The sequence below is a fragment of the Protopterus annectens genome, chromosome 2.part0 (assembly GCF_019279795.1).
Source record: "Protopterus annectens isolate FY-2018-M chromosome 2.part0, PAN1.0, whole genome shotgun sequence".
Classification (NCBI taxonomy): domain Eukaryota; kingdom Metazoa; phylum Chordata; order Ceratodontiformes; family Protopteridae; genus Protopterus; species Protopterus annectens.
This window is the reverse complement of record NC_056728.1, coordinates 395,461,772-395,489,027: the sequence shown is the minus strand read 5'-3', so window position 1 is coordinate 395,489,027 and position 27,256 is coordinate 395,461,772. Positions and strand designations below refer to the sequence as shown.

Below are 27,256 nucleotides of genomic sequence, written 5' to 3'. Positions count from 1 at the left end.
ATGAACTTTTTAAGATACTTTCATATAATGTTTACACTTCCCTGATGTCTAGTGTTCCTCCACCAATATTGTATAACTTTCTCATTAGTCTAGGGGAGTTTGGACAAAAGTGCCCACAAACACATATACGCACACTCACACAAAACACACATACACATATGCACACATATAAAAGCCTCACTCACCCAATCCCACTCGGGGCATAGTCAGCCATGTGCAAACACACACACATACACTCACACACACACACACACACACACACACACACACACACACACACACACACACACACACACACACACACACACACACACACATACATACACACACGCACACACACACACACACACACACACACACACACACACACACACACACACACACACACACACACACACACACACACACACCACACACACACACACACACACGAACACACACATGCACTCACTGCATATTCTCTCACACACAAACAGCCCACACTTCCATCACCTGTCTGCTAAACTTCCTGACAATTATCTCTAATGCATTCTCACCCATTGAAAGTAATGGTCAATTGCATTTTTTTAGCGGAGTTAAATGATGTAACTGAGCATTTCTCTGAATCAGTCCTCTGTATAAAACTATACCTCAGGCATTTCCAGGAGGGGGCACATGACTAATTAACATAGGTCACTTCACCAGAATGTCACATTAGCATAACACTCAGCTGAGGAGATGGCACAGTATGGGGATCCTACAGACTACATAGGATCATTGTGGTGCGCTAGTGTCTAAAAATGGTAGCAGCCTAAGTTAAGGATTACCACAAGTGAAGCCCCTTTGGAATCTGTCCCAATGACTTTCTGAATTCTTTAATACAGTTTTGCAAGTTACATACTGTTGTGCAGCTATTTCTTTCTTCAAGACAGGTGCAACCAAGTTTATTGACTCATTAGCAGCTATCATAGGCAAAGAGAAATATCTGTAGCACTCAAAGACCTTAGTTTAATATCAGTATAGCTTTCAGCATTATTAAATATATTGTTATCTACATACACTACACTTGATCATAGCCAAAAGGCCATAAAGCAATCTCTTTCCATATGCACAATGGGAAGGCATTTATGAGAGTAATTTATCATAATTTTTTCCACACATTTTTCATTTTGAGAATACAGTGGCAACCTTGGAAACTCCACTGACTTACTTTTACAGATCTCAGCAAGAGTAGTATTTACTTTATTCTTCAATACATTTACGTGCGAGAAAAAATATAGAACCTTTTCTTTATTTTTGTGAATAATAAAGCCCCCAAAGAGAAGTATCTTATCACTGATTAAAGTAGCTTAAATGAATACATAACACATCAGCACAGCAAAGACTTGCTATTACAAACTGAATTTTGTCATTTTGCATTGTGAATAACGGTTCAGCAGATACAGATCTTGCTTCCAAAGTGGCAGCATGATGATTCACACAAGTAAAATATTCCTTAGACTTATTAATAAATTTGCTTTCCAAATGAAATAATGTGCGGACTCATCCATTGACTAGCTCATCATTATCAAAGCATTTCAACTGACAGGATAGCCTGCTTATTAAAATAAAAGTCATAAATTATTTTCTGTCAGTTCTTTTTAATGCTTACTTCAATGGAACTCAAAATAATTTAAGTATTTTATTTTTCAGCTACATTATCTGAGCTTAAATGGCCATTAAGCTGTTATGTAAACTTCTGTAGGACAGAGCAGAGAAGTGCAGAGATCAAAACACTCTGCCACTGCATTCTTGCCATTTTTTCCCCTTCTTGATGCTATACTTCAGGCAAACAGATCTTCACTGAATTAAGAATGTCAGTATAACAAACAGAACAGCTGATTGGCTAAGTAGATGTCATGTCACCTTCTATCTGCAATGCTAAGTCTTCAGTTTTAGGATAATAGATTGTCAAAGGAAAAATATACTTTAAAAATTATCAAAACACGGTAGGTTCAGGTTAAGGCACTTTAATCTTGCAGCAAGGAGACAAAAACGTGCTAATACAGAGTTTGTCTAACCAGAAACAGGAAATGCATTCATTTTTACAGGTTATCAAATTAATCCTGTCCTACCATGCTGACGCAACGAATTACCACCTTTTGGTCATCATCTGCTAACCATCTTTCCCATGATTTTCTGCTGATTTAAACAATTTTTATGTGAAACTTCCTGAGGAAAACAACATGGCCTTAGTTACTTTCAGTTAGATACTTGTTATGTTACATTCAAGATACTATAGCTAAATCGAACACAATGCTAGCAGTTCATTTCTCTAATAATCCTTTGTCTACCTTATCTCTAAACTACTGCAGCTGCAGAGGTTCCCATCCTCTGAACAAGGCTGTTTGTCTAGAATCATTACATTTATTAAATGGCATATTGTCTACTCATATGCTTCTGACCTAGCAGATTAGCACCTGCTTCTCAAGTACATTTCCACAAGGCATAAACAAGAATATTACTGTGCTAGCAGTTACTAGGTCAGAGGTCAACTTGCAAGTTTCAGTAAGCATGCTGCAGTTTCAATAAAGCATATTTTCAGTCTCATATGAAACTCAATTTATATAAATCACAGTGCATGAGAAATAGAATGAAAAGCGTATTAAAACACTTGATTATTAATTTGGCATTAAGCATACACATATTAATACATATTTTTCTAACATAGATAAATGATCCTTCCTTTTTTAAGTTCTCCATTGTATTCATTACTTGCAGAGACAACTGCAATTACTTATAATCAGGTAAGCATTTTATAAAGAATAGCAGTTAATTATGATGTCTTATCATTCTGTTTTCATTTCAGGTTCTTGCAAATTGTGCAGTATAGCTGAACGTATTATCGCAAGTACAGAAATAATAAAACAGACATATTTCTGTTTATTTTAGACACCGGGTTGAAAATGAGTCTTCTAGATGACTATATGTCTCGAACTAATGAGTGGGAAGTAAGTATCCCATATTTTAATGTTTTAAAAAGTTTTAAATTGTTTTTTAAATATACCTTTCATGACTACTTATTTAACTTTTATTAACTAGAATCACGCATGTTTTTTTTCACAAGACAAAAAACGCAAAGCTGTGTGTAACCAGAAAATGGTTCACTTAGATGGTTGTGAGTAGTGTGGATATAATCCTGCCTAAGTTGTTAGTATCAGTCAGGCAAGGGAAAAGAGAATGAAAAAATGAACAGATAGTATGCGGTGAGATGTAAAATGGTGGTAAATCTACACACAAGTCCATGAAAACACAGAGGAGCAATAACTCACTCCTCAAATCAGTTTCTCCTAAATGTACCTAATTGCTCACATGTTCCTTGTTTTTCCCTCATGAGTCCATTTTGTAACTAAAATAATTACATAATTCAAGCTATACAATAAACTCTCCTAACAGCTTAACCCATCTGCTGGAAAATATAGCTTATATCTTTCAAACACAGTTTCATACTGAAATCCTTATCCTGCAAAATTACCCAAAAGTTTCCAATTCTTCAAAAAGATAATTATACAATTAGACCTTTCTCGGCTTATCATATTCTTTCAAGATATATTCCATTAAAACCAGTTTTCCTCCCACCTCCTTGAACCTGTTCATCTTCTTATTGTCTACTTAGATGCTCCACAAAGGGTTTGGAATAGGACTGCTCAATATAAACAAGTCAGTAATAAGTGGACAACTCGTAAAACCCAGACAATATCAGAGAGCAGCCTCCCATCTTGTCCATCACAGAATCATACTTAAAGGGTGGCCATACCTCTTAACTCTCCAGATTTTCTCAGAATGTCCAGATTTTTGCCTCTTATTTTTGGTCTGTTCCTCATAAAATGTGTCGTTTTGTGGCAAATCATTGAAGATTTAAGTCATTAAATAGTACTAAATAATAATGACAGACAGTTTAAGTTTCAGACTTCATATCTTTCAGAAAATATATAATTATGCCAACTCTGTCATTCTATCAATTTTCTAAGTTTATAGGAGCAATATTTAAAATCTGTCCCTATTTTTGGGCCTTTACCCCCCATTTTTTCTGGCTTGTCCGGATGTTTTTGTGATGTGAGGTTGAGAGGTATGAGAATGGCTACTCCATCCATTTCATTAAACAAAGTTATTAAATTCATGCGGACAAGAGGCCAGGTCAAAGAGCAGAAGGCATACTACTACTACTGATTAAAAACAATCTGTGCTGAGGAATCCTACAGATAGTGCAAGCAAATCCAGCCAATGCAGATACCCCTAACTGACTAAAAGAAGCAAATGTACTCATCTTTACATAGTTGCAGTCTGTAGGTCCACACCTTTTTCATTACATGACTTTAAAAGAAATATGTACCCCATGCCTTTACAAAAATGCAACCTTATTAGGTGATTTTAACATAAGTGTAGCTGGGCTAGAATATCTAACCAACTAGACAGCTAAGTTTCATTGTTTGCACCAGCTTGTCAGAGGTTCCTAACCCTAATTCACATAACATCTCACCAATTACTGTTACAGCACCCAGTACTTCCTGTCATTGTTTGAAACCTGCTATTCTGTCCAGCTACATGAATGGCCACTGCCTTGTCATCTCAATATGGTCTTTCAAGACCATTAAAGCCTCACCCAAATTAATAATTGCGAGAACTACTCCTGAATCTAGGGTAGTCCAGCCTGCATGATTAATTAAGGAATATTAGTTGGACTTCCTTACATCAGGTAAGACACCATGAACACATCTTTCCTTACCTTATGACCCAAATGTCTTTAACTTAAGGCAAGCTATTTCTTCAGACAGATGGGTGGCTTACAAAAAAGATATGCACAAGGTTTAAATTAAAAACTGAAGCTTTAATGAGTCAGAAAAAAATAACTCTGAAAAACTGAAAGCAAAGTAAAATAATTCCTATTTACACCACAATTTTTAGAACTCAGGAATACACACATAATTGCAGCAAACTCAGCAAAAGCAACATTCCTTGGAAATAAAGATATTGCTCTTTCATTTGTGACTAAAAGGTTTAAAAAGGCAGTTGAAATTTCAAAAGGGCATATCACTGATATATCTGTTGCTCATTACATAGTGTCCAAACCTTTTCTACTCAACAAGTACAACAACTAACTGGATAATCCATTCTTATTCAAACAACACATTTCTCTTCTTAGTGCCAATTCCAGATTGAAGCAAACTCCTTTCCACAAAAATACACCTTAGCTTAGCTTAGCTCTAGACTACCTTCACAGTAATCAACTATTAACATCAACTCAGAACTGTTTCAGACAAGCTCATAGTACTATGACTACCTTACTGTCCTTTATGGATAATGGTAATAAAGCAAGAAACTCGGGTAAAATTCTTTCTTCTCTATTTCTTGACTTTTCAAAGGCCTTTAACACTGTCTCTCATCGTCTACTTCTAAGACATAAAAAGAGTACAAAGGATTCATCCAGATAAAATCACTTTAGCTAGCAGATCTAGGAGACTCTATCTCTCTTATAACCTCCCTGTGGAAGGAATAAAGATGCCTTGTTGAAGTTTCCAGTAGTTTATTCAGGTTCATAGGTTCGTAGGTGTGTACTAGGCTAATGGCCCTAGGGCCTTTAAAGCCTAGCCCATAGGATTACCCTGGTATTGTGTCACCCGACCTTAGTTCCCAGTGCCTCTGTCAAGTAGAGCCACTAGAGTTATCCCCGCAATGAATTTTCTATTTCCCATCCACTCATCAAGATTTCTCTTGAAGAGGGCCAGTGAGATGCTCTGTTTGACATGTATGGGAAGTCTATTCCATAGCATGGGCAGTCTCTTGGTTATGAACCTGTCCCTCCAGCACGTTCTGCTGATTGTGGTAATGAGGTTGAAGTCTCTGGAGAGTGTGGTGTGGAAGGATTGGGATTTCTTTAGATGTAGCATTTCTAACAGAGCTGGGTCAGACATGGCTTTGTAAGTCAAGCAGAGATTGCCTCTAGGTAGGCAATATGAGACAGAGAATAGTTGGAGTTTTTTGAGTCTGTACATATAGGAGAAGTGTTTTAAGGCCTAGAATCCTCTTTGTGAGGTACTTTTGTGGCCTCCCCAGTTGTTGCAGGTGTCTAGTGAGGTACATGCCAAAAGGGGCATTGTACTCCATGACTGGCCTAATGAGGGAAGAGTAGAGGGAGATAATGACCTCTTTCTTCCTGGATGCAAAACCCTTAGTTATGAGATGTGCCACATAGAAGGACTTTCTGACCACAGTGGCGATGTGGTGGTTAAAAGAGAGGTTGCTGTCAACCTGTGTTCCCAGATCTCTTATAGCACCTTCTGTGTTCAGTGGACTACCATTGATGTGGTAATTCATGGGAACCAGGTTTTTCCCAAAGGGAATGATGACACATTTTTGGCATTGAGCTTAAGGCCATGGTTCTGACACCAGTCATTGGCCTCAGTGAGGCCTTTCTGTAGGATGTCAACATCACTTGAGGAGTTAATAATAGCTCCCAGCTTGCAATTGTCTGTGAACTTTGTCAGTCAGATTCCCTTTGTGTTGGCCTGGAGTTCAGCGAAGTAGATACCAAACAGGAGAGGACCCAGGACTGAACCCTGTGGGACTCCACTCGTGACTGGTTGGCAGTCTGACTTGGAGTCAGCTACTTTCACACTGTGGGTTCTATCTGTGAGCCAGTTTGCAACCCACCTAGTGATATAGGGGTTGATGCCAAGCTTACTGAGTTTTTCTATGATTCCTGAGTGGGGAATGGTATCTAAGGCCTTGGCCAGATCAAGGTAGGCTGTCTGAACCACTTTGCCTTCATCCACAGCTCTGGTGACTGACTCAAAGAAGTCGACCAAGTTTAGCAGGCATGATCTACCCTTCACAAAACTAAACTGTGTGGGATCCAGAGTTTGGAAATTCCCTATATCCTTGTTTATTAGGTCCATGATGATGTGTTCCATAGCTTTGCATATCAGACTCATTAGGCTAATGGGGCAATAGTTCCCAGGGTCTGTAGTCACTCCTCCTTTGTGGAGAGGGATGACTGTAGCAGTGCGCCATTCAGTAGGGACAAAGCCTGAGGTGAGACTGTGATTGAATAGGGCACACAGGTGAGGTACCAGTTCACTGTGTAGTTCATGTAGCACACAGCCAGGGATATTGTCAGGTCCCATAGAAGCTGTATTCTTGGCCTTGGATAGTGATGTTTTAACCTGTGCAGCAATAATACTGGGTGCCTGACAATCTACTGTTAATGTGATAGGTCCTTTGGGAGGGGAGAAAGGGGTAAAGTCGGCCAGTATATAGGCAATATCTGTTGGCTCGGTATAAGAGGTACCATTTTGTAGTAGCTCAGAGCAAATCTAGGAATTGCCATGGAGATTCTTTACATAACTATAGAAGGCCTTGTAGTTGCCTTTACTATCTGCTGGAATTTTGTTTTCATAGAGGATTTGATGAGAGATCTCAACTTTTTGTTGAGGCTGATAAGGGAGTTTTTCCAGTCGTGGGACTTCACCTTATTCCACATCAGTTTCCTCCTTCTGTTGTAGAGTTTGTTTATGGTAGGGAACCACCAGATTGGCTTCCTATTTTTGGAGGAGAGCATCTTGGTTCGATTGGGTATAGCAAGATCCATGCATTTGTGTATGTGTTCGTACAGTGCATTGGTGTATGATTCGGTGGTCATGCAACTATTCTCCATTTGCATGGGTGCCATGAAGTTAGCCACCTCTGTTTTTAGGAGCCCAAAGTTAGCTTTGGAGAGGTTTTTCATGGTGGTTACCTTTGTGGGGGTGGGAAGGGATGTGGATTTCCAAGGTGATTTGTTTGTGGTCGAATCTAACAAGGGAGGAATTGACTATTGGTGTGGAGCAACGGTCACCCATGTTAGTAATGCCCAGGTCAAGGATGTTGCTACCTCTAGTGGGGATAATAATGAGCTGGTCCAGGGCATTGGAATTAATGAAGTCCAGGAAACGTTTGGCAAGCGTATTGGTACATGAGTAGTTTTCCTAGATAATGGAGGGGTAGTTGAAGTCACCCAGTATGAGAGTGTTAGGTTGGACCCTAATATTCTCCAGGGTGCTTGGGAATGTGGGATATGAGTCTTGGGACATGGTTGGGGACCTATAACAGGCTATGACCTGAATCGCTGTCTTACCCAATGTTAGCTGCACCTGATGTATCTCTGATGTGTTATGTTGGCTACCGGTCTGGAGGTGTACACATCATTTATGAATATATTAACACCACTGCCTTTGGAGCTTTGGTCCAAGTTCTGGGGCCGAAAGGTGGGGAATGAGTTATAGCCTGGTAGTGCAGGGGTGCTTTCTGCTGCCTTGAACCAGGTCTCTGTTATAGCACAAATGTCTATGTTCTCCATTTTAAGGAGTTCTTTGAGCGAGTGCATTTTGAAATTTAGACTTCTAACGGTGAGCCGCTTAACCCACAGATTGCATTTGTTTGTAGCTGTTATGGTGGTAATTTGGTCCTTTGAACACCACCTAAAAAAGCCACTATAGGGGTGGCAAAAGCCTTGGCCAGTATCCGGAATCCCAGGGATGACAGATGCAGGCCATCTCTGACAAAGCATCAAGGTCTGTCAATCATGTCATCCCAGGCAGACAGATAATGGATCCCCTAAGAATGACACCAGAAACTTAACCGATTATTGAAATCAATCATTTTCTGCTTATACTGTAGTATCATTCTGGGTGATGGTAGGATGCTGCTCAGGGATAGGGTCATACCCACCTGAGCTACATAATCTGAGAGCTCCTCCATGTCTCTTTTCATGTAGTCCAGGGAGGTACATCTCAGGTCATTCACACCCACATGTACAATGACAGAGTCATATTTGTACCTGTTGTTGAGGGACCTGAGGGCATGCGTTATGTGGCAGATCCTGGCACCTGACAGGCAGCTGACTTTTACTTTCTCTTTATTCAACCTAGTGAGTGGGACGTCAGTGTGCCTTACTATTGAGTCATGTATGACTAGCGTGTTGGGCATGCTGTTTTGCCTTAGGGGCTTTGGTTGAGTGGCACACTGTTTAGGAGGGTTATGTGTCTTGTGATTAGTGTTTTTTTGTGGTGGTTAAGTGTGTTTCTGCCTTGGAGATCTCTGCTGTTTGGATAGGTTTTTATTGAGAGCCTCCACCAAGGTGGGTGTATGGTTTGTGTTTTTATGTGAAGGCAGTGCTGATGTGTGTTCTGGAGGGCTATGTGTTTCATGTGGTGTGGTGCAAGTGTTGGCCTTCTCCTCTTGACCAGCTATCTTGACTGGTCTTGGCTGGAGAGTGTGTGGGTTCCAATTTGGATATATAAGTGCATCTCTCACAAGTCTGAGTGTTGGGAGGTAAGAGGAAAAGGTTGTCTGTGTACACGAGGCAGTTGCTACATTGCCTCAGGATGCCCAAGTTCACCAGGTTAATAGGAGAAAGTACAGGGAACTGACCTTTAGACATGCCTGGAGGGGTGGCCATTAATAATAAGTACTGGAGCTTTTTCCTTGTAGAACGTTTAGTGCTGGTAGCACTTTTGTGTGCTAAAATAATTGCTACAAGAAGTCTGGTAAAGTGCTAGACTAATAAGCTAGTAAAAGTGCAGTAGAGTAGAGAACTATTAGATCTAAGGGAAAAGTTGAAGAGCAGACTTTGGCACCCCTCAGAAGCTTACAAACAGTCCTGGATACAGCAAATCTGTATCTGGACTAGACTAGTTACAGGAAAGGTGGGAACGGGTTTTTAAACCAGAAAGTTGAAAGAGATGGAAAGACTGCCCAAACGGCCAATAAACTACAATTTATGGGCCAGAAACCACTCCTCTTGTGGTAGATAGGCTACCTAGTGCTTACCACTCCCACTGAAAAGCTAGAAGGCTTCCCTATGACACAGAAAGGCTTGAGGGGCTCAGAAGCTTACAGACAGTCCTGGATACAGCAAATCTGTATCTGGATTAGACTAGTTACAGGAAAGGCAGCAAACAAGTGCAAATATGGGATTTTAAACCAGAAAGTAGAAAGAGATGGAAAAACTGCCCAAACAGACAATAAACTACAATTTCTGGGCCAGAAACCACTTTTATGGTAGCTAGACTACCTAGTGCTCACCACTCCCACTGATAAGCTAGTAGGCTTCCCTCCAACACAGAACGGCTTGGGGGGGGCTCAGAAGCTTACAAACAGTCCTGGATACAGCACATCTGTATCTGGACTACACTAGTTACAGGAAAGGTGGGAAACAAGCGCAAACATGGGCTTTTAAACCAGAAAGTTGAAAGAGATGGAAAAACTGCCCAAACAGAGGATAAACTACAATTTCTGGGCCAGAAACCACTCTTGTGGTAGATAGGTTACCTAGTGCTTTCCACTCCCACTGATAAGCTAGAAGGCTTCCCTCCAACACAGAAAGGCTTTGGGGGCTCAGAAGCTTACAAACGGTCCTGGATACAGTTAAGTAGGTAGAAGGATGAGTGTCATTCTGTTAATACATTACATTCAACATGTCAGTTATTTAAAGGCAGTTACAGACGATGGTGGAAGGATCAAGGGGAGTTGATTGGAAGAAAATCTGGGAGATGGGAAAACAAGGAGTCAATCGCAAAGCTTAGAGGTTAGTCCCTTATTTGAATATTCCTGAAAGACCCATGAAGGTTTGCCAGTTCAGCATCTTTTGGAACCTCATTCTTAGTTAAAAGTTTATTTTATTTTTATTTTTATTTTTATTGTTAACAAAAACATGACAACACACCATGAGCTACCACTGTAGAACTATATTTAAGAAAACACTTTTGCCTGACCTTCATCAGGTCCATCTACTAGAGTGGTTTACACTTCGATTATTGAAAATGCCTGCTGTTACTAGGCTATCACCAGACTTTATTAGCCTGTTTTGTAACTCCTGTAATATGAGAGGCTATGTCTGCCTCAGTGGGTCTCATATTCCCTGGAGTCAATTATGAAAGCTGTAGTACAGAACTTTTTCCCAGTCTGTCTTGTCCTTATCAGTGGTTGTATCACATATAATACGAAAAGCTGTATTCACTTTTACAAGGCTTATATCTCCTGCAATATGTTATGAAAGGCTAATCTTCTCTTGTATAGCAACAAAGGTTTACAGTGCATATTTATGAGGCTCATATACATGATTAATGTGACCAGTCCATATTATTTTTCCTCCTAATGAAGCTAGACCTTTTTATATGCAGGGGAAGTAGTCACTTAAAGCTACACTAGGTTACTCTAATTTTTGAGCAATAAATACATCCAGAAAAATAAAGTGGAAACAAGTCACAGTGCTCATTTTTTACACAGCTCATGAATGTGCACAAGTAGGAAGAAAGTGTAAGTAAAGTTTGAGACCTCAGAACCTTTTGTATAGGCTTTCTATGCCCATAAATAAAATGTCACCAAGTGGTGAACTGCAGAGTATACAAAATGTTTAATAAAAAGTAAGAATCTCAGGTCTTATTTGAGCATAGGCAATTTGTGCCTAGGGTGTAAAGTATATAGCAGTATGGAGTGTTGTCCTGGGATATTAATTTTCATTGGTTGCAGATTACAGAAATGTTGTTAAATGCAAGCCAGATAGCTAGAGTGTATATACCTGGATGCTGTTAGTAGCTGCAGTGAGAGGGAGAATCAGCACTCAACTGTACCAAATTCCTCAGTATTTACCTGTTTTGAGGGCAAAATAATGGGTGCCATGAATTTGCAATTTTTTTTTTAGTTAAAAATTTTAAGTTGTGACTGATTTCATCACGCATCGCCAGCATATCTGCAATGTCATCAACATGTAGGGGCATGTGTGATGACATCATTTTCGTGAGGCAGTGCCTGGCTGCCAGTTGGACTCAGAGAAGATTGTGTATTAGTGTGTGTGTGTTTCTCCCAAGTCCCCCAGGATAACCAGATGGAGCTTAGAGGTTGACAGGAGTGAGATACTGGCTAACTCAGTAGAAGTAACATGAATAAAAATACAATAAATACAAATGAACCAAATACATCCTGAGGCATACTTGAATAAATTTAATACAAAATAAAGGCTAAAAACCAGAACAGTACACTTGTACACAATAAACAAAGAAAGTTAAGTGCTTTCATCTCTATTAAATGTAAATCTATACTCTGACAGTATGATGGGACTATTATAGAAATGAATGCCCATGAAAAGTCATGAAGAACTTAAAAACTTAAAAAGTTTGATCACACAATCTATAATAATAAGCCTTCTAAAAAGGCTGGCAGTCAAAATAATGTCATTAAAGTCATTCAGTTGTATACTCACCATAGTGTATGGGTATTTCTAACAGTGTTTTGGCATGTATATTTCTTTTTTTTTCAATTTTTCAGTTCATTTATAAGTGTTGTATTTTAAAAGTTAATACAGATAATAGTCCCATTTTATCTTCACAATATAAATTGTAAACTATATTTTATTATTTTTATTGCTAGAGAAGTGATATACTGTTTAAAGTGGCTTCTTTGGTAGTACTGTTACTTTAAGAATTTTGGCTCCAAATTTAAAGTGAGGACAGAATCAGAGTTTATTTAAACTGGTTACATAAACAGTTACTTTATCTGATGAAGTCTCACTTTACATTTATAGAGACAAAAGCACTTATCTTTCCTGTTTATTGTGTACGAGTGCACTGTTCTGATTTTTAGGCTTTATTTGTATTAAATTTACTTGGGTATGCCTCAGGATGGACTTAACTCAGCAGAAGCACCAACGTGAGCTGCTGACATTTCTGCGGCAGACCACAACATGAATTCACACATGGAAGCAAGAATATTTAGGCTATCCTAACTGGTTTAGTGCAAGTGATACTATACCTCGATGTGGGATGCTGCAAATAAAAACATAATGCTCAACCAGTTATTTAGTTAATGAGGGTGCATATATTATATGTTACAAAGCTTACTTGTAGGTAATAATTTACACTGTGTTTTTCAATAATACAAGTTGCTGCATTACACTGCCATTTTGTTTGTTATTCTGGGTAGGGTGGCTTAGATTTCCATTGACTTCATGTTAATTTGGAATGCATTTAGATAAAGAAGTGCATGACCCTTGTGAGTGCATTACACAGTCCGAGTTGAAGGTATCTTGTGTGTCGGGGGGGGGGGGGTAACGGCAGCTGTGGTGGCATTTGACAAAGTATATTTTCTAGCATTTCTAAGGAAACTATGATACTGTCTCTGAAACAACTCAAGACTTGCAATGAAAGAATAAAACACATTTCAAAGATACTGAATCCAGATTTTTTTTAGTTTGGTGTAACAGGCACACACACATAAGTGTTTTGCATTGGTTGGATCTGTACTTTGACTTGTAAACTGATTCAACTTTAGTAAGAAATGTCCCACTGTGAACCTGTACAAAGACAACAGCCCTGTCCTTCTTAGTTTTGTCATTCTCAATTAGTGAAGATAAGGTGATATCATCCCCATCCATTTATCTATCGTTGTGCAGCCCCTGCTATTCTTTTTATTGGTGAGGATGACTTGGTCAACTGTCAGACTGTATAACCCCCCCCCCCCACACACACACACACACACACACATGCACATACACTCATTAACAATTATGTGAGGATGCTGAATAAATTTGTGAAACATTACACGAATGAGAAAAATTCACTTTTGCTTCTCATTCATGCATTCATCCAGTCATTGTGCTTACTGTAGGAACACCAGCTTCGAAAAATGTTCCATTTGCACAAGTTTCTCCAAAGCACCTTTTTAATTTATCTGAAGTGTCTTGCTAAGATGTCAGTGTTTACATTTTGGAAGATGCCTTTTCAGTTTAAATGATGTCAAGACACCTTTAATGGAATCGCCAAGCCTCTGGCACAACACATCTGCTTTTTAAGCCTGCATTGCCTACATTTGTATTTGTGTTGAGGACACGTGAGCAAAGTTAATCTTAAAACAGCATGTCTACTTTAAAACTATGTAAACAAAAAGGAAAGCAACTATCCATGCTGTTCCTTACAACTAATTGTTCACTTACCAAAAAACAAAACTGAAGACTAACGAGGCATTTCATGCATTTCAAGCATCCTTTTGGTGACTCTGTGCCCGCAAGTTGCTAAATCACACAATGCTGCAGGCAGCAGGGCAAATGGTTCTGTAGTTTGCAAAAACATTGGGTTCCACAACTTTAATATAACCATACACAAGTCAAACTTTGCAGTCCGTTCCACAGCGTGGCCGAACAGAATTAAACTAAGCTTCAGCTGCTTGTTGGTGGGAAGTGGTAACACTCCCACTGCCCAGTCTGCCTCAGTTCTTCTGCTACTACATGGGGCATGCACACATGCAAAAGGCACTGCACCAGTTGCGATGACTGACTGTAGAGCAGGTGTGTCCATGTGGGGCATGTAATATGAATTTAATAACATCCAGAAAGACTGAAACTTGCATGTGCAAATGAGTTTTAATAGGTAGGTTGTCTGGGTGAGAAATTAAAATCACAATAGTGGGAAAGAAATAGAAGCAGACTGTCAAAGCAATGAAGAAGTGTGTTTGCTTGCTTTTGTCTTGCTTTCATTTTTAATAACTGACCAGTGTAATGGACTGGTCTATAAGGACATTCTTTCACTGTGGCCTGAAAGACAGAGCAATAAATCTGTACAAATCCAAAAATAAGGGTGGGAAAAGGGCACAAAAATAGGAAGGGACAGATTTTAAATATTATTCCTGTAAACTCAGATAGTTGCTAGAATAACAGGTTTTGCACCATTATATATTTTGTGAGGGATATGAAGTCTGAAATTCATATGTCTGCCATTATTCATCATTATTTAGTGACTTCAATCTTCATGTTGGTATCCCACAATTCTGTTGGAGAGGGTGGGGTTACACCATTGTGTATGCAAATTTTATGTTAATCATCACCCCAATTTTTTGCTAGTTGTACCTACTTTTCATGGGCTGTTATCCAGATTTTTGATGTTTCCAGGTTGAGAGGTGTGGGGAGAATGCTCCTGGTCTCAGACCATGTAGCTCCATTCTGACATCATCACTTTCATAGATTCATAGATTGTTACTCAGCTAATGACCCAGGGGCCCTTTCTAAGCGTAGACATGTTTTTTAGAAAGAATAATGATGTCCTGTCCATAAGGAATATGGATGCCAGGCCAGGTGTAAATATCCTGTATCCCATCCACTGGTCTAGGTTGTGCTTAAACTGGGTGACAGAAGAACTCAGTTTCTCATGGATGGGAAGCCTATTTCATAGGAGGGGTAGTCTCTGGGACACATATATGTCTCTCCAGCATGTTCTGTTTACGTCATAGACACAGACAAAATTCAGGTCCTTAGACTTGCCATTTCTTGTACTGTTTGACTTATGAATAAGCAGGAGATTCATAGGTGTGGGATTTATGGATGCCTTGTAAACCAGGCATAGATCACCCCTCAGCAATGCATAGGAGTCTGAGTAGAGGGAAAAGGTTTTAAGGCACTCTTCATAAGCCAGGTTTGAAAAGGTTTTAAGGCACTCTTCATAAGCCAGGTTTGTTACACATTGTATTCTTTTTGTAAGGAACCTCTGACGTCACTCTAGTTGCTGCTTACGCCTGGTCAGGTAAATATCAAAGGAAGCGTTCTACTTTATGATTGGTCTGATAAGGTCAGAGTACAGTGGGATAATAACCTTTTTAGACCTAGATGTCATGCCCTTAAGTTGCTCAACATAAAAGGATTTCCTCACCACTGTGGTCACATGGTGGTCAAGGGTAAGGTGACGGTCTATTTGCATATCCAGATCCCTGACAACTAGGTTAATTATTAGATGTGTATTATCAACATGGGAATTAGCCAGGATGGTTGACTTCCCAAAGGGTACAATTAGCCACTGTTTAGTATTGAGTTTAAGACCACGGCTTTAGCACCATTTGTTAGTCAGGGATAGACCTTGAAGAATGCTAGTGTCTGCAGGGTTGTTGATAATAACCCTAGATTGCAATCATCTTGCAAGGTTTGTCAGCCATAAACCTTCAACATTTGCTTCCATTTCAGAGAAATAGATGCAAAAAAGAAGTGGGCGAAGTACTGAGCCCTGGGATTCTCTGCTAGTGACTGGCCTCATAGTAGAGGTGGCCTCTCCTATTTTGACCTCCTGGGTCCTATCAGTGAGCCATTTGGCTATCCAGTGGGGTGATCAAAGGGTTTATACCTCATTTAATGAGCTTGTCTAGAATTTCAGAGTGGGGTATTTCATCAAAAACCTTGGCCAAGTTGAGGTAAGCTGTGTGCATAGTCTTACCTTCATCCAATGATTTGGTGGCCCTCTCAAAAAAGTCCACCAGATTTAATAGCCATGACCTTCCTTTAAGAAAGCCAAACTGTGATGGGTCCAGCATTTGCAGGTTAAGTATGTGCTCATTTATCATGTCTATGATAATTCTTTCTATGGCCTTACATATGAGGCTGGTAAGACTTAAAGGCTTTTAGTTACATGGATCAGTGGTTATTCTGCCTTTTTGAAGGGAAATGACTGCAGCCATCTTGCATTGCTTGGGCACAATACCTGACTGAAGACTCCATTTGAAAAGTGATTCAAGTGGATCAGAGAGGTCACATCTCATGCTATTTATTAAACATCCTGGGATATTATTGAGGCCCATCGATGCAGTGTTTATGCCTTGGAAAGTGCATTGATTACCTATTCCTTAGTAATAGTTGGGGGGATTGTGGTATGTGGTATTTCCTTTGGACTATTGGAGGGGGATGAGGGAAGAAATTTCAGTTGAACCTGTTAGCCAAAAGGTTGACAATGGCTTCTGGTTCATTCTGGGTGATGCCATTTACAATAAGCTCTGCTCATTGTTATGCATTTCTCCAGAGGTTACCGACATTGCTGTAGAAAGCCTTGTGGTTGCCCTTTGCCTGAGAAGCTACTTTTTCTTCAACTTTAGCCTTTGAAGTATTAATTAACCCTTGTAGTTGCCTGTTTAGATTGGTCAGAAGGCTTTTAGTAAGTAAGACTTTGTTCCTCCTACAATGGGGCAAGATTTTTTTTTCTTTTGTTGTATAACCAGTTGACATTGTGATCCCACCAGGGTGGCTTATCTTTTGAGTTTGTCGTATTCTTAATGCAGGTGGGCACAACTCACTCTATACAGCTATCAATATGGCTGTACAGAGATTTTTTAAATAGTTCAGCATATGCTATGGTGTTAACTGCTTTTGCGAGTGCTTAGAATTTAACCAAGGTGTTGCTTCGTAGAGAGAGGTTAGTAGAGAGAGGTTAGCCTTGGAATAGTTCCTAAAGGTATTTGGTTTCACTGAATCCCTGGATTTAATTTAATTCAAACTTCTTCCTGTGTCTAAGAGTTAGTGAGAGCTCTTCTGTTCGCATTCTTCCTTTCTTCAGGTTCCATGTGGTGAAGTTAAGGCAAAAGACAGCTAGATAGCTCTGTGCCTGGCTAGGTAAAGTGCTGGAAACTGGGAGGGATCAGGTGAAAGGGAAACTAACCAATTTACTGAGAGAGGGAGTGGTGCCATGGGGAACAGGGTGGGGTTAGATGATGTAAGCGGTTGATGTAATCGGGTCTATATTAGAATGGCGACAGGGTAGAAGAGCGAGCACCCTTACGTTGACACACCTTAACCTAAACCACTAAATCTCGAATAGCCAGAAAAGCGATTTTTTTTTTCCAGGGAAAATATTGCTGGGTCAACAAAAAAAACAAACAAACCAACAGACAAAATAAAGTGGGGGCCTTTGTCCCCTACACCCGCCAGATCCCCCACACCCCCCCTACTTAAATATACCAACTCCGAGATCGCACTACAGTGGAGGAAACAACAAATTCCTGACAATGGCCCAGCGATTATTTTCCCTGGGAAAAAAAAAAATCACTGTTCTGGCTGTTCGAGATTTAGTCATTTTGGTTAAGCTGTGTTGACATAAGGGCGTTCGCTCTTCTGCCCAAATTATCTAATATACACTTGATGTAATCAGTATGGGTGATGTCTGTCAGTCAAACTAGGAGGATAGTGTTTTCCCCCTTTCTCACTCCTAACAACAAAAGGAAAGTTCAAGCTCCAAATGAGTAGTAGAAAACATTTTCAAATCACTAAAAGTTGCTGTTTAAGTTTGTGCACATCATGAGGTAAAAAAGCAGTTTCAAACTCTTGTGTTTAGACTGGTATACATATGGAGATTCAAAACAAAACAAATAAAATAAACAGATTGGCTTGTTTCCTGTGTTAATAGCTCACCAGATAAACCATATCAAGATAGATGCAGTGATTTAAAAATCTAATTTCTTGCCTGGCTTTTTCATATTAACAGCAGCAGTTAGAGTTAATTAACGGTTTATGCCCAAATCCTAGGTTAAACAGTACAAGGGTTTTAGCTGTATGATTTATGGTTTAGTTTCCTGAGTGCAAGCACACTTTTAATGGAAATGCTTGAGTTTAGACCAAGGTGATGGCGGGCTTCCACCTGATCTGCCAGCTTAACTCCATTATTTCGAGGATGGCATTTTTGTTTCCTAGAAGTGGAAGTGGAAACCAGCATGGTCTCTGAAATCATGGTAGTGCTTCACTAATTTGGTTTTGGAGGATCTGGAGTCTGATGTTAGACAGGTGGTGTGCTACTCGGATTTTGAATTTATTCACAGTTTTCCCTATTTAAAAATAACTTCAGTCATTACACTGTGCACAGTATATCACAAAAGCAGTGTTGCAATTTCCAGAACAAGTTCTACTGATTTTTCTCCTGAGTACTAGATAAAAAAAGTAGTCCTTGTTGCTCATATATTTGCAGTAAGTGCAAAAAGTGGGGCCATAGGGGTAAGTTCCTCTGTTGTTCTCCTCTCATTTGAATTTACACTCTACCCAGTCCCTAATATTCCTGGATCTCTTGAGAACAAAACAAGGATGAGGTCCTAGGAGTTTTTTCATTTTTTTGTCTGTAATCATCACCCAGTTGTTGATCATGATCTTTCTGATTGTTTTGTAATGTACCGGAAAAGCCAGTGCCATACTTCTTTTTCTTTTGCCCTCCTGTGGATCCCAGTCATGGCTTCATTTGAGTCCTAGAAGTCTCCTGGGGTTCCCTCAAATTGGGGTCTTCTGCCTCTTTTGATGTTCTGATGGGATTGAGGATGGAATTCAGTAAACCATTTGTTGTACCCCCCTAGCTATGAAGTCTTGCTGTAGGCCACTGATGATGCTTTCTATTATACATTTGTTTCCAAAACTTGGAACTCAGCTCCGCTGAGTATCAAACAACTAGTAAGCTGACATCATTTTAAAACAAAATGGAAGCAATATCTCAGACAGCTGGCAGTGCCCAGGGTAGTGTCAGGTATGAGGATGATACATATCCACCTATCACATTTTCTTTAGCTACAGCTTTATCTCTCTAACACAAATGCTGTTTATATCTGTTGCAAAACTGCTACTGCCTTGATCCTTCTAGACTCTACCAAATTTCTCTGTCTCTCTCTCTTTTCTCTTAATTGCTCACCTTCACCTGCTGCCTCTTCTTGCATCTCTCTCTTGCTCTCTTGCTCCATATATATATATATATATATATATATATATATATATATATATATATATGGATTCACTTCAGAAGATCGAATTTCCGAAATCTCGAACTACAAATAACCGAAACCAAAAGCTCGAGTTTCGGAAACTCGAACTTCTGAAGGAAAACCATTAAAACAAAAAAAAACACAAGCTTTTGCAGGGGCTTCGCCTGCACCTTCTATGGGGGCTGTGCCCCCCACACCCGGCCTACTTAAATATACCAACTCCAAGATCGCTACAGTGGGGAGATGGGAAATCTCCGTCTTGCGCTGTATGCGAAGCGCAAAACGGGAGATTTCTTTACTTCCTGCCAACACCACGAAACAAAAAATACATTACGTACACACAAGGCATGCAACAATACTTGCCTCTGTGTGCACGTAATGTATTCAGGTAAGTCAAGTGTTATTTCGGAACACTACACACATTTGATTTATTAAAATCTCGATCATATGGTCTCGACCATATGCAAATCGAGATTTTAATAATTCGATTATGTGAAGTGTTCCCATATATATATATATACACGAGTGCAATGCTTGATAAATATTGTCATTGCCATTTTTAATCTAATTACATTTTTTTTGTCTTTTGTAATTTGATACTGTCTTTGCGTTTGTAATTTGACACGATCACTAAAATCTTATATTATTACTTATTGCTCGTTATTTAAGCTCAGTATTCCTTATAACTGCCTGTTGCTTAACATTACTACTGTTCTTTAATGGAGCCTTTCTCCTTAGGCCTCCATTGAAAAATAAGTTACTTGTAGCCTAGATGGACCTTGCTGGTACTCAAATATAAATGATTAATAATAAAAATCCATTAACTAAACAGGGATCTGACGGCTGTAAATGAATAGTTATCCAAAATTAGTTTTCATATATAGAGCAGAAGTTGTGCACCTACTTCCCTCTCGGCCATACCTCCCGCTGCTTACCATAATCACCTAAGAGATCAGTCGCCATGACAAAGAGGAAAAGGCAAATACTTGTTTGTTGGTTTGTTTACTTTTATGGAAGAATATAAACAAAGTATTTACCTTTTTTTCTCCTTGATCAACTTTATGATGGGAAACATTTCTGAGACACTGTTTTTGAATTTTGATGATTCATAGAATTGTACTTTGAAAAAAAAAATGAATGGCTCCTCCACGTGCTGCATTTTTTTGTCTTCAGAGTGTTTCTATACCTGGTGTAAGCTGCATTGCAAGATAAATTGCACATAGCAGATTCTAATATGCCCTGTAGGTTATAACTGTCATTGTAGTGCATGCAGTGTGAGACTACTTTATTTGACATGCTTCTTAACAAAATTCAACATTTTTAATTATATGTAATGACCTGGATACAGTATTATTTGACATGCTTCTTAACAAAATTCAACATTTTTAATTATATGTAATGACATGGATACAGTACTATATACTGAGGGGAAAAATAACTACTGTCTGTTTTATTTTCTTTTCTGATGGTAGCAATGTTTATGTGATTAGTGGATATTTTTCCGTCAGTTATATTTTAAGGAAAAGGCAACTTAGACAGATCAGAAGATGGCACATTCCCTGACCCTTGTGCAACAAAGCGATGATCCATGTTAAGGGTGCAGAATGTGATGAGATATATTTATGCTTGATATGGCTTGGTCTGGAAGATACAATTCATGTAACCAAATCCATAACCAAGGTATATGTTTACCATCTGGCTTTGTATATAACATTATGACCTGCCATATAATGCTATATTTTTAAGAATGATACACGTAGGCTAACAGTGGTAAGTATTTCCAGATCTTATTTTACATATCCATGATGTTTAAGTTAAAATGTATAGAAGTTAATATGTAATTAATTTGTGTGTTTTCTATTAATTCAGAAACAACGCTACCACCTACATGGACCACAACTTCAACCACATCCTAACTTTAGTCCAAGTGCTGATGTTGCTGCACTGGAAGCAGCCATTAAAGCAAAAGGTAAACATTAATCTATATTATTAAAACTAAATGATTTACAGGTCTGATTTCTCATTATGGTAGTACTGCAAAATAAGGCTGCCAGTGCATGTTATGTTATTGTAAAGTTATTGCATATATACAGGAAAATGCACACACACACGCACACACGCACATGCACACATATATTTGTGTGTGTGTGTGTGTGTGTATATATACGTATCTATATCAATATATATATATATATCAATATATATATATATATATATATATATATATATATATATATATATATATATATATATATATAGGGTCTATATTAGAACATCGAACATTCAAAATGTTGAGTGTTCTAATATTGAACCCTAGCAATCGAAAATACAAAACACGAACATTCGGAACAGCAAATTTTTTCCTAGGGAAAAAATTTGCTGTTCCAAAACACATACACACAACAAAAGCACACCAAACAAACAGCAATCCACACACATACACCTAAACTCTTACACCTAACCCTACACTAAACTATACATGCACCACTAACTATCGACTTACCTTAACCCAAAGCCTAACCCTAAAGTCCGTCACTAACGCACAGTCACCTCACCCGTGCCCTAACCCTAACTCACCTAAACCACCCTAACCCACACATCCACACAATCGCACACTTACCTGACCTGCGCCCTTACCCTAACTCACCTAACCCGCCCTAACCTACACGTCCACACAATCGCACATTTGCCTGAACCCGACCCGGAACTTTCCACCAGAGCGCTGAAAATACCAAAGCAACAGAAACGGATAACCAAATTCTTTCCATGGGAAAGAATTTGATTTCCTGTTACTTCGATATTTTCAGCGTTCACTGAAAACTGGTCGATATTAGAACACTTCAAATGTTCGGTGTTCTAATATAGACCATATATATATATATATATATATATATATATATATATATATATATATATATATATATATATTTATACATGCACATACATATACAACTATATATATTTAGACATTTCATGCTCAGTCATTAAAACAAGACCAAATGGAAATGTTTTACTGAAATAAAGAGAAACTTAGAAACAGAGTAGTTCTCCTTCATCTAAGGGGTTTTGTTACCACAGTTAGAATATACTAATAAGGAAAGAGTATAAACATTTTGAACTTCACATTTTGTTGTACTATTTTATGTTTGTTTTTATCAATACCATAACAGTAGATAATTATTACTACTGCATGCAAACCTTCATCTTTAAACATATACTGATTTCACAAGCAGCACAGTGTATGCCAGGTGTAGTTTAATTTCATTGTGACATTCTTTTTGAAATAATTTTTGTGTGGTGCAATAAATTCCTGTTTGCTTCTTTAAAACAAACTTTCTGATTTTTATTGAAAATCACCCCATCTTCAGATTACAGCAAATTAACTGTTGATGAAAATGTCAGACTCATTTTAAAGCAAAGCATACACTATGTGTATTCTCCCTTTATTAATTTCTCCAAGTCTTTTGGGTTTCTAATACCATGATGGGGAATGGTCACATTCCTAAGTCAAGGTATAGTTAAAGTTCATGAAATTAACTCATAGCACCCACAATGTGCCCAGTAATGACTCCTTCTGCAATTCGTATGGAGTTACATGTATCGGTAACATATCTAAGCACATTTGTAAATTCTTTTTTATAAGACCTGCTGCTCCTACTACTACTGCTAAACTGTCTGGGTATCTTTCTTCCTCATTGCCCCCATTTCTGTCTGCAAATTCTGGTACTTTATGACTTTGTGCCTCTCTGTATGTAAGAGACTGTGTAGTCAATGGGTGTACCAATTTCAATAATCAATGCTACGTTTGTCTTCTTTTCATGGACAACAGTCCAGTGGTGGCTCGTTCTATTGTACTGCAGGACTGCAGGCCCCCCAACTGAAAACCAAAAATAAAAAAAATCCCAAATCTCAAAACTCACGCATGCGTTAGTAGAAAACTCAAATCTGGACTGCTGTTTAACCAGTCTGGATTTAGAATAAGGCAACAGTCTTACAGATGCCTCAGAATTCTATACGGTTACAGCTGCATAGACTGGAAGGGGATCAGACTGCAAGGTCTGCAGTCTGTGCTCGCACGCATGCATTCAGAACTAGCTGAGCTGAGACTTTTGCTTGAGAAACAGCTATGCCTGCAACACTTGCTGAAATGGAGCTTGGACTGCTGTGCTGAATGAAACGCCAGGTACTGCTTTATGGAAACAGTGGGGTTATGCTGAAACATGTGTGTGTGAAATGACCCCAGTGACTACAAGAACTCAGGAAATATACCTGGTAGTGGCTAGACTCAAACCCTGTACCTTGGGAGGTAGGTAGCAGGAGCTTGAATTCCCTACTCACCACCACTTGTGAAAGTTTTGCTTCATATTGCTGTTCTGTTCCTCATAAAATCTGTGGTTTTCTGGAAAATAATGACAGGCATTTGAATTTCAGACTTCATATTCTTCAGAAAGTACATGGTAACACAAAACCATTTATTCTAGCAATTTTCTGTTTATAAAATCGTTGGCTTTGTCCAGTTTTTTTACCCTAAAAGGTTGAGAGCTACGGTGAGAACTGAATTCACTGAATATGTTTGGGGGGCTGTATTCCCCATTACTGGCTTTGTGTAGGTGCTTTGTGCTAAGAAGTTGAGAGCTATTGTGAGAATGGAATTCACTAAATGAGAGCCATTTAAGTTTCGGTCTAGCTCTCCTTTAAGAAGCAGCGGAGTTGGCATAGTGGGATATTGCTGTCTGTAGTGCACACGGTTCTGGGTTCAAGACTTGGCAGTGAAACGCGTGGGTGGTAACATGGCATTTTATTTTTGCTTCATATTGCTGTTCTGTTCCTCACAAAATCTGTGGTTTTCTGGAAAATAATGACAGGCATTTGAATTTCAGACTTCATATTCTTCAGAAAGTACACGGTAACACAAAACCTTTTATTCTAGCAATTTTCTGTTTATAAGATCATTGTTGGCTTTGTCCAGTTTTTTGTGCTAACAGGTTAAGAGCTATGGTGAGAACTGAATTCACTGAATATGTTTGGGGGGCTGTATTCCCCCATTATTGGCTTTGTCTAGGTGTTTTGTGCTAAGAAGTTGAGATCTATGGTGAGAACTGAATTCACTAAATGATAGCCATTTAAGTTTCAGTCTAGGTGCCCTTTAAAAGATAGCTGATTTGGCATCGTGGTATGTTGCTCTGACTGTAGTACTCAGGGTCCTGGGTTCAGATCTTGTCAGTGAAATGTTTGGCAGTAAGAGAGCATTTTATTCTAGCAACTTTCCAAGGTTATACAAGCAATGTTTAAAATGTGTCCCTAGTTTCTGGGCTCCCCCCAATAAATTTTGACTTTTTCCAGATTTCTTGTGCTTCAAAGTTGAGAGATACAGTTGCGTGTCGAGTGGATTTTACAAAGAGCTGAGAGCTTGAAGAGAAGTTTAGTGCTGCTTATGGTGTGTTGACTTGCATTGTTAATAGCACAACAGGCAGTATAATTTCTTTAGATGCAGAAGGCTGTGGGTCCTACTCCCACAGTATATAAATGCATTGTTGATATTGTACTGTATTGTACTTTTAAAGGGGGTGGATGCTGTAGTCCCGAGAATGTCCTCTTTGGTGGAGATACCTAGTAGTGATGAACATGTTATCAGTTTGCCATCCATCCCCTATTGCAATATTACTAGCTTATCATTTTTTTATGTAACATACGAAATTTATCCCCCAAGGGCAACAGGCACTTTATTTGTAGATGAAACAATGGAATATAAAGTTGTTTGCTAGCAGCCAACTCTTCATTAGTTACAGAGCTCTTTAATGTGGAATTATTTAGATGACTTTTACTTCTGCAGAGATTGTGCATATTTACTGATACTGGTGGATTGTAGAAGTTTGAGTAGACTTTTATGATGGAAGTGTTCTGAATTGGGCAGTTTTGTCATTATTGGTGCATGCATTTTGTTTCATTGTTTACTGGAAAAAATGTTCCAAACAATAAACTTAAAACGCCTTCTAACAACTGTACTGTATTATACAAGGAATATAATTTAATACAATCAGGAAGGTGTAACAGAGGTACTGCGGTGGTGGTGCTGTGGTAGCGTTGTCGCCTCACAGTAAGACGTTGACCGGTTCGATTCTCAGCAAGAGCATTTTCTGAGTGGAGACATGCGTGAATGGGCGTACCTTCGTTGAAGGTTGTGCATCAGGGCCGGCAACTCAGCATGTAAAAATCTACTGCCAATCATTAGCGGACCGGAGTTCCGCTGTGGTGACCCCTAGCTTGGAAAAGCCGAAAGACACAACAACAACAACAAAAAGGAAGGTGTAACAAAGAACACATGTATGTTTCCTGTGCAAGGGGCCTATGATTTGAAAAGAGACCAAAGTTAATCTTTATCTGCCACTGGCCAGATATATTTTCTTTGAATGTGGGTTTCAATGCTGTTTCAATGAATGTAAGTTTTAAGGGCAGAGAAGTTTTAATGCTAAGTCTATTTTCATTGTGAGACTGCATTGCTTTGTTTAGCAGATGTGTTATTGGTGTTTGTGCTGTAAAATGTAAAATAAAACTTTTAAATGAAATCCAAATCATCGGAGAAATAAAGCAATATGCACATTGCAGTGTTTATGGTAAATGGGGCAAAATAGCCGAGTAATAGGACATTGGAATAGCTCCAGGGGGAAGACCCCATTTGTCCATGATTTTGTGAGGGGTGGAAGGGTGGCAAACTCAGACAGCCCTGGCTGAACTATACCTCTCAAATGTCCAGATTTTTGCAGAATTAATAGCTTTTTACTTCTTAATGTTGGTTTATTCCTCATAACATTTGTGGTTTTCTGACAAATCATTTAGGAATTAAGTCACTAAATAATGACAGACATTGAGTTTCAGACTTCATACCCTTCAGAAAAATGCATGCAAGACCTGTTATTCTGTCAACTAAGTTTATACAAGAGCAATTTTAAGTACTGTTTGTATGTTCCTCCAATATATTTGGCCTTGTCCAGATTTCCTGCGTTGAGGTACGCGCAAATAAATCGCTTTATAGAATTAGGTATATCCAAACCTCTCAACCATCCCTGATTTTGCCTCAAAATGTTGCTCTCCCCCTAATAATCCCTCTGCAAAATGGCAAATTTGGAAGAAAACGTTGAGGGTTTACAATTTATAAATAATTCTAATGATCAGAGTTATAGATTACTTTTAATTTCAGAAATGCATGTAGATTCTCTTATTTTGTCAGCTGCTCAAGTTAACAGTACTAATATTTAAAAGGTGTCCCTTCTTTTGACAGGTCCCCAGCTGTATTGTGTGGCTATTTTATATTTTTGCATCACATTTTTGGTCCGGTTTTCATAAAATTGTAGTTTTCTGGCAAATTAGTGGCAAGTCATTAAAGATTGAAATTAAAAAATAATAACAGACATTTGAGTTTCAGATTTCATACCCTTCAAAAAATTCATACTGATGCAATTATCTTTCTAAGTTTATAAGAGCAATATTTAAAAATTGTCCTAACTTTTGGGCCTTTGTCCCACTTCTATTTATGGCTTTGTCCAGATTTCTTGATCTGAGGTTTGAGAGGTATGACAAATGTGTCAGGGCCATCACAGTCAGCCAGAGACATTTCAAATTGTGACATACTTGTTGCACTGCACTCCCCCACATAATGACTCTGGATATGTCCAAGCAAAGCAAGGAGCTGTTATGCAGTGTTAAGTGTGCAGAGTATCCCCCATCC

At 38.8% G+C, this 27,256-nt stretch overlaps 1 protein-coding gene across 2 annotated transcripts in view; it reads left to right on the top strand.

The window, feature by feature from the left end:
• The window catches only part of LOC122793102 (annexin A1-like), a 280,484-nt gene that overhangs the window by 91,043 nt on the left and 162,185 nt on the right, over nucleotides 1-27,256 (top strand). The window contains exons 2-3 of one of the 2 annotated variants that reach the window (XM_044060833.1): nucleotides 2,911-2,969; nucleotides 21,400-21,499. In XM_044060833.1, the coding sequence (XP_043916768.1) occupies nucleotides 2,925-2,969; nucleotides 21,400-21,499 (145 nt within the window). In that variant the 5' untranslated portion in view covers nucleotides 2,911-2,924. Of the gene's footprint in view, nucleotides 1-2,827; nucleotides 2,970-21,399; nucleotides 21,500-27,256 lie in introns of both variants that reach the window. The other variant, XM_044060834.1, reaches the window with a different exon arrangement.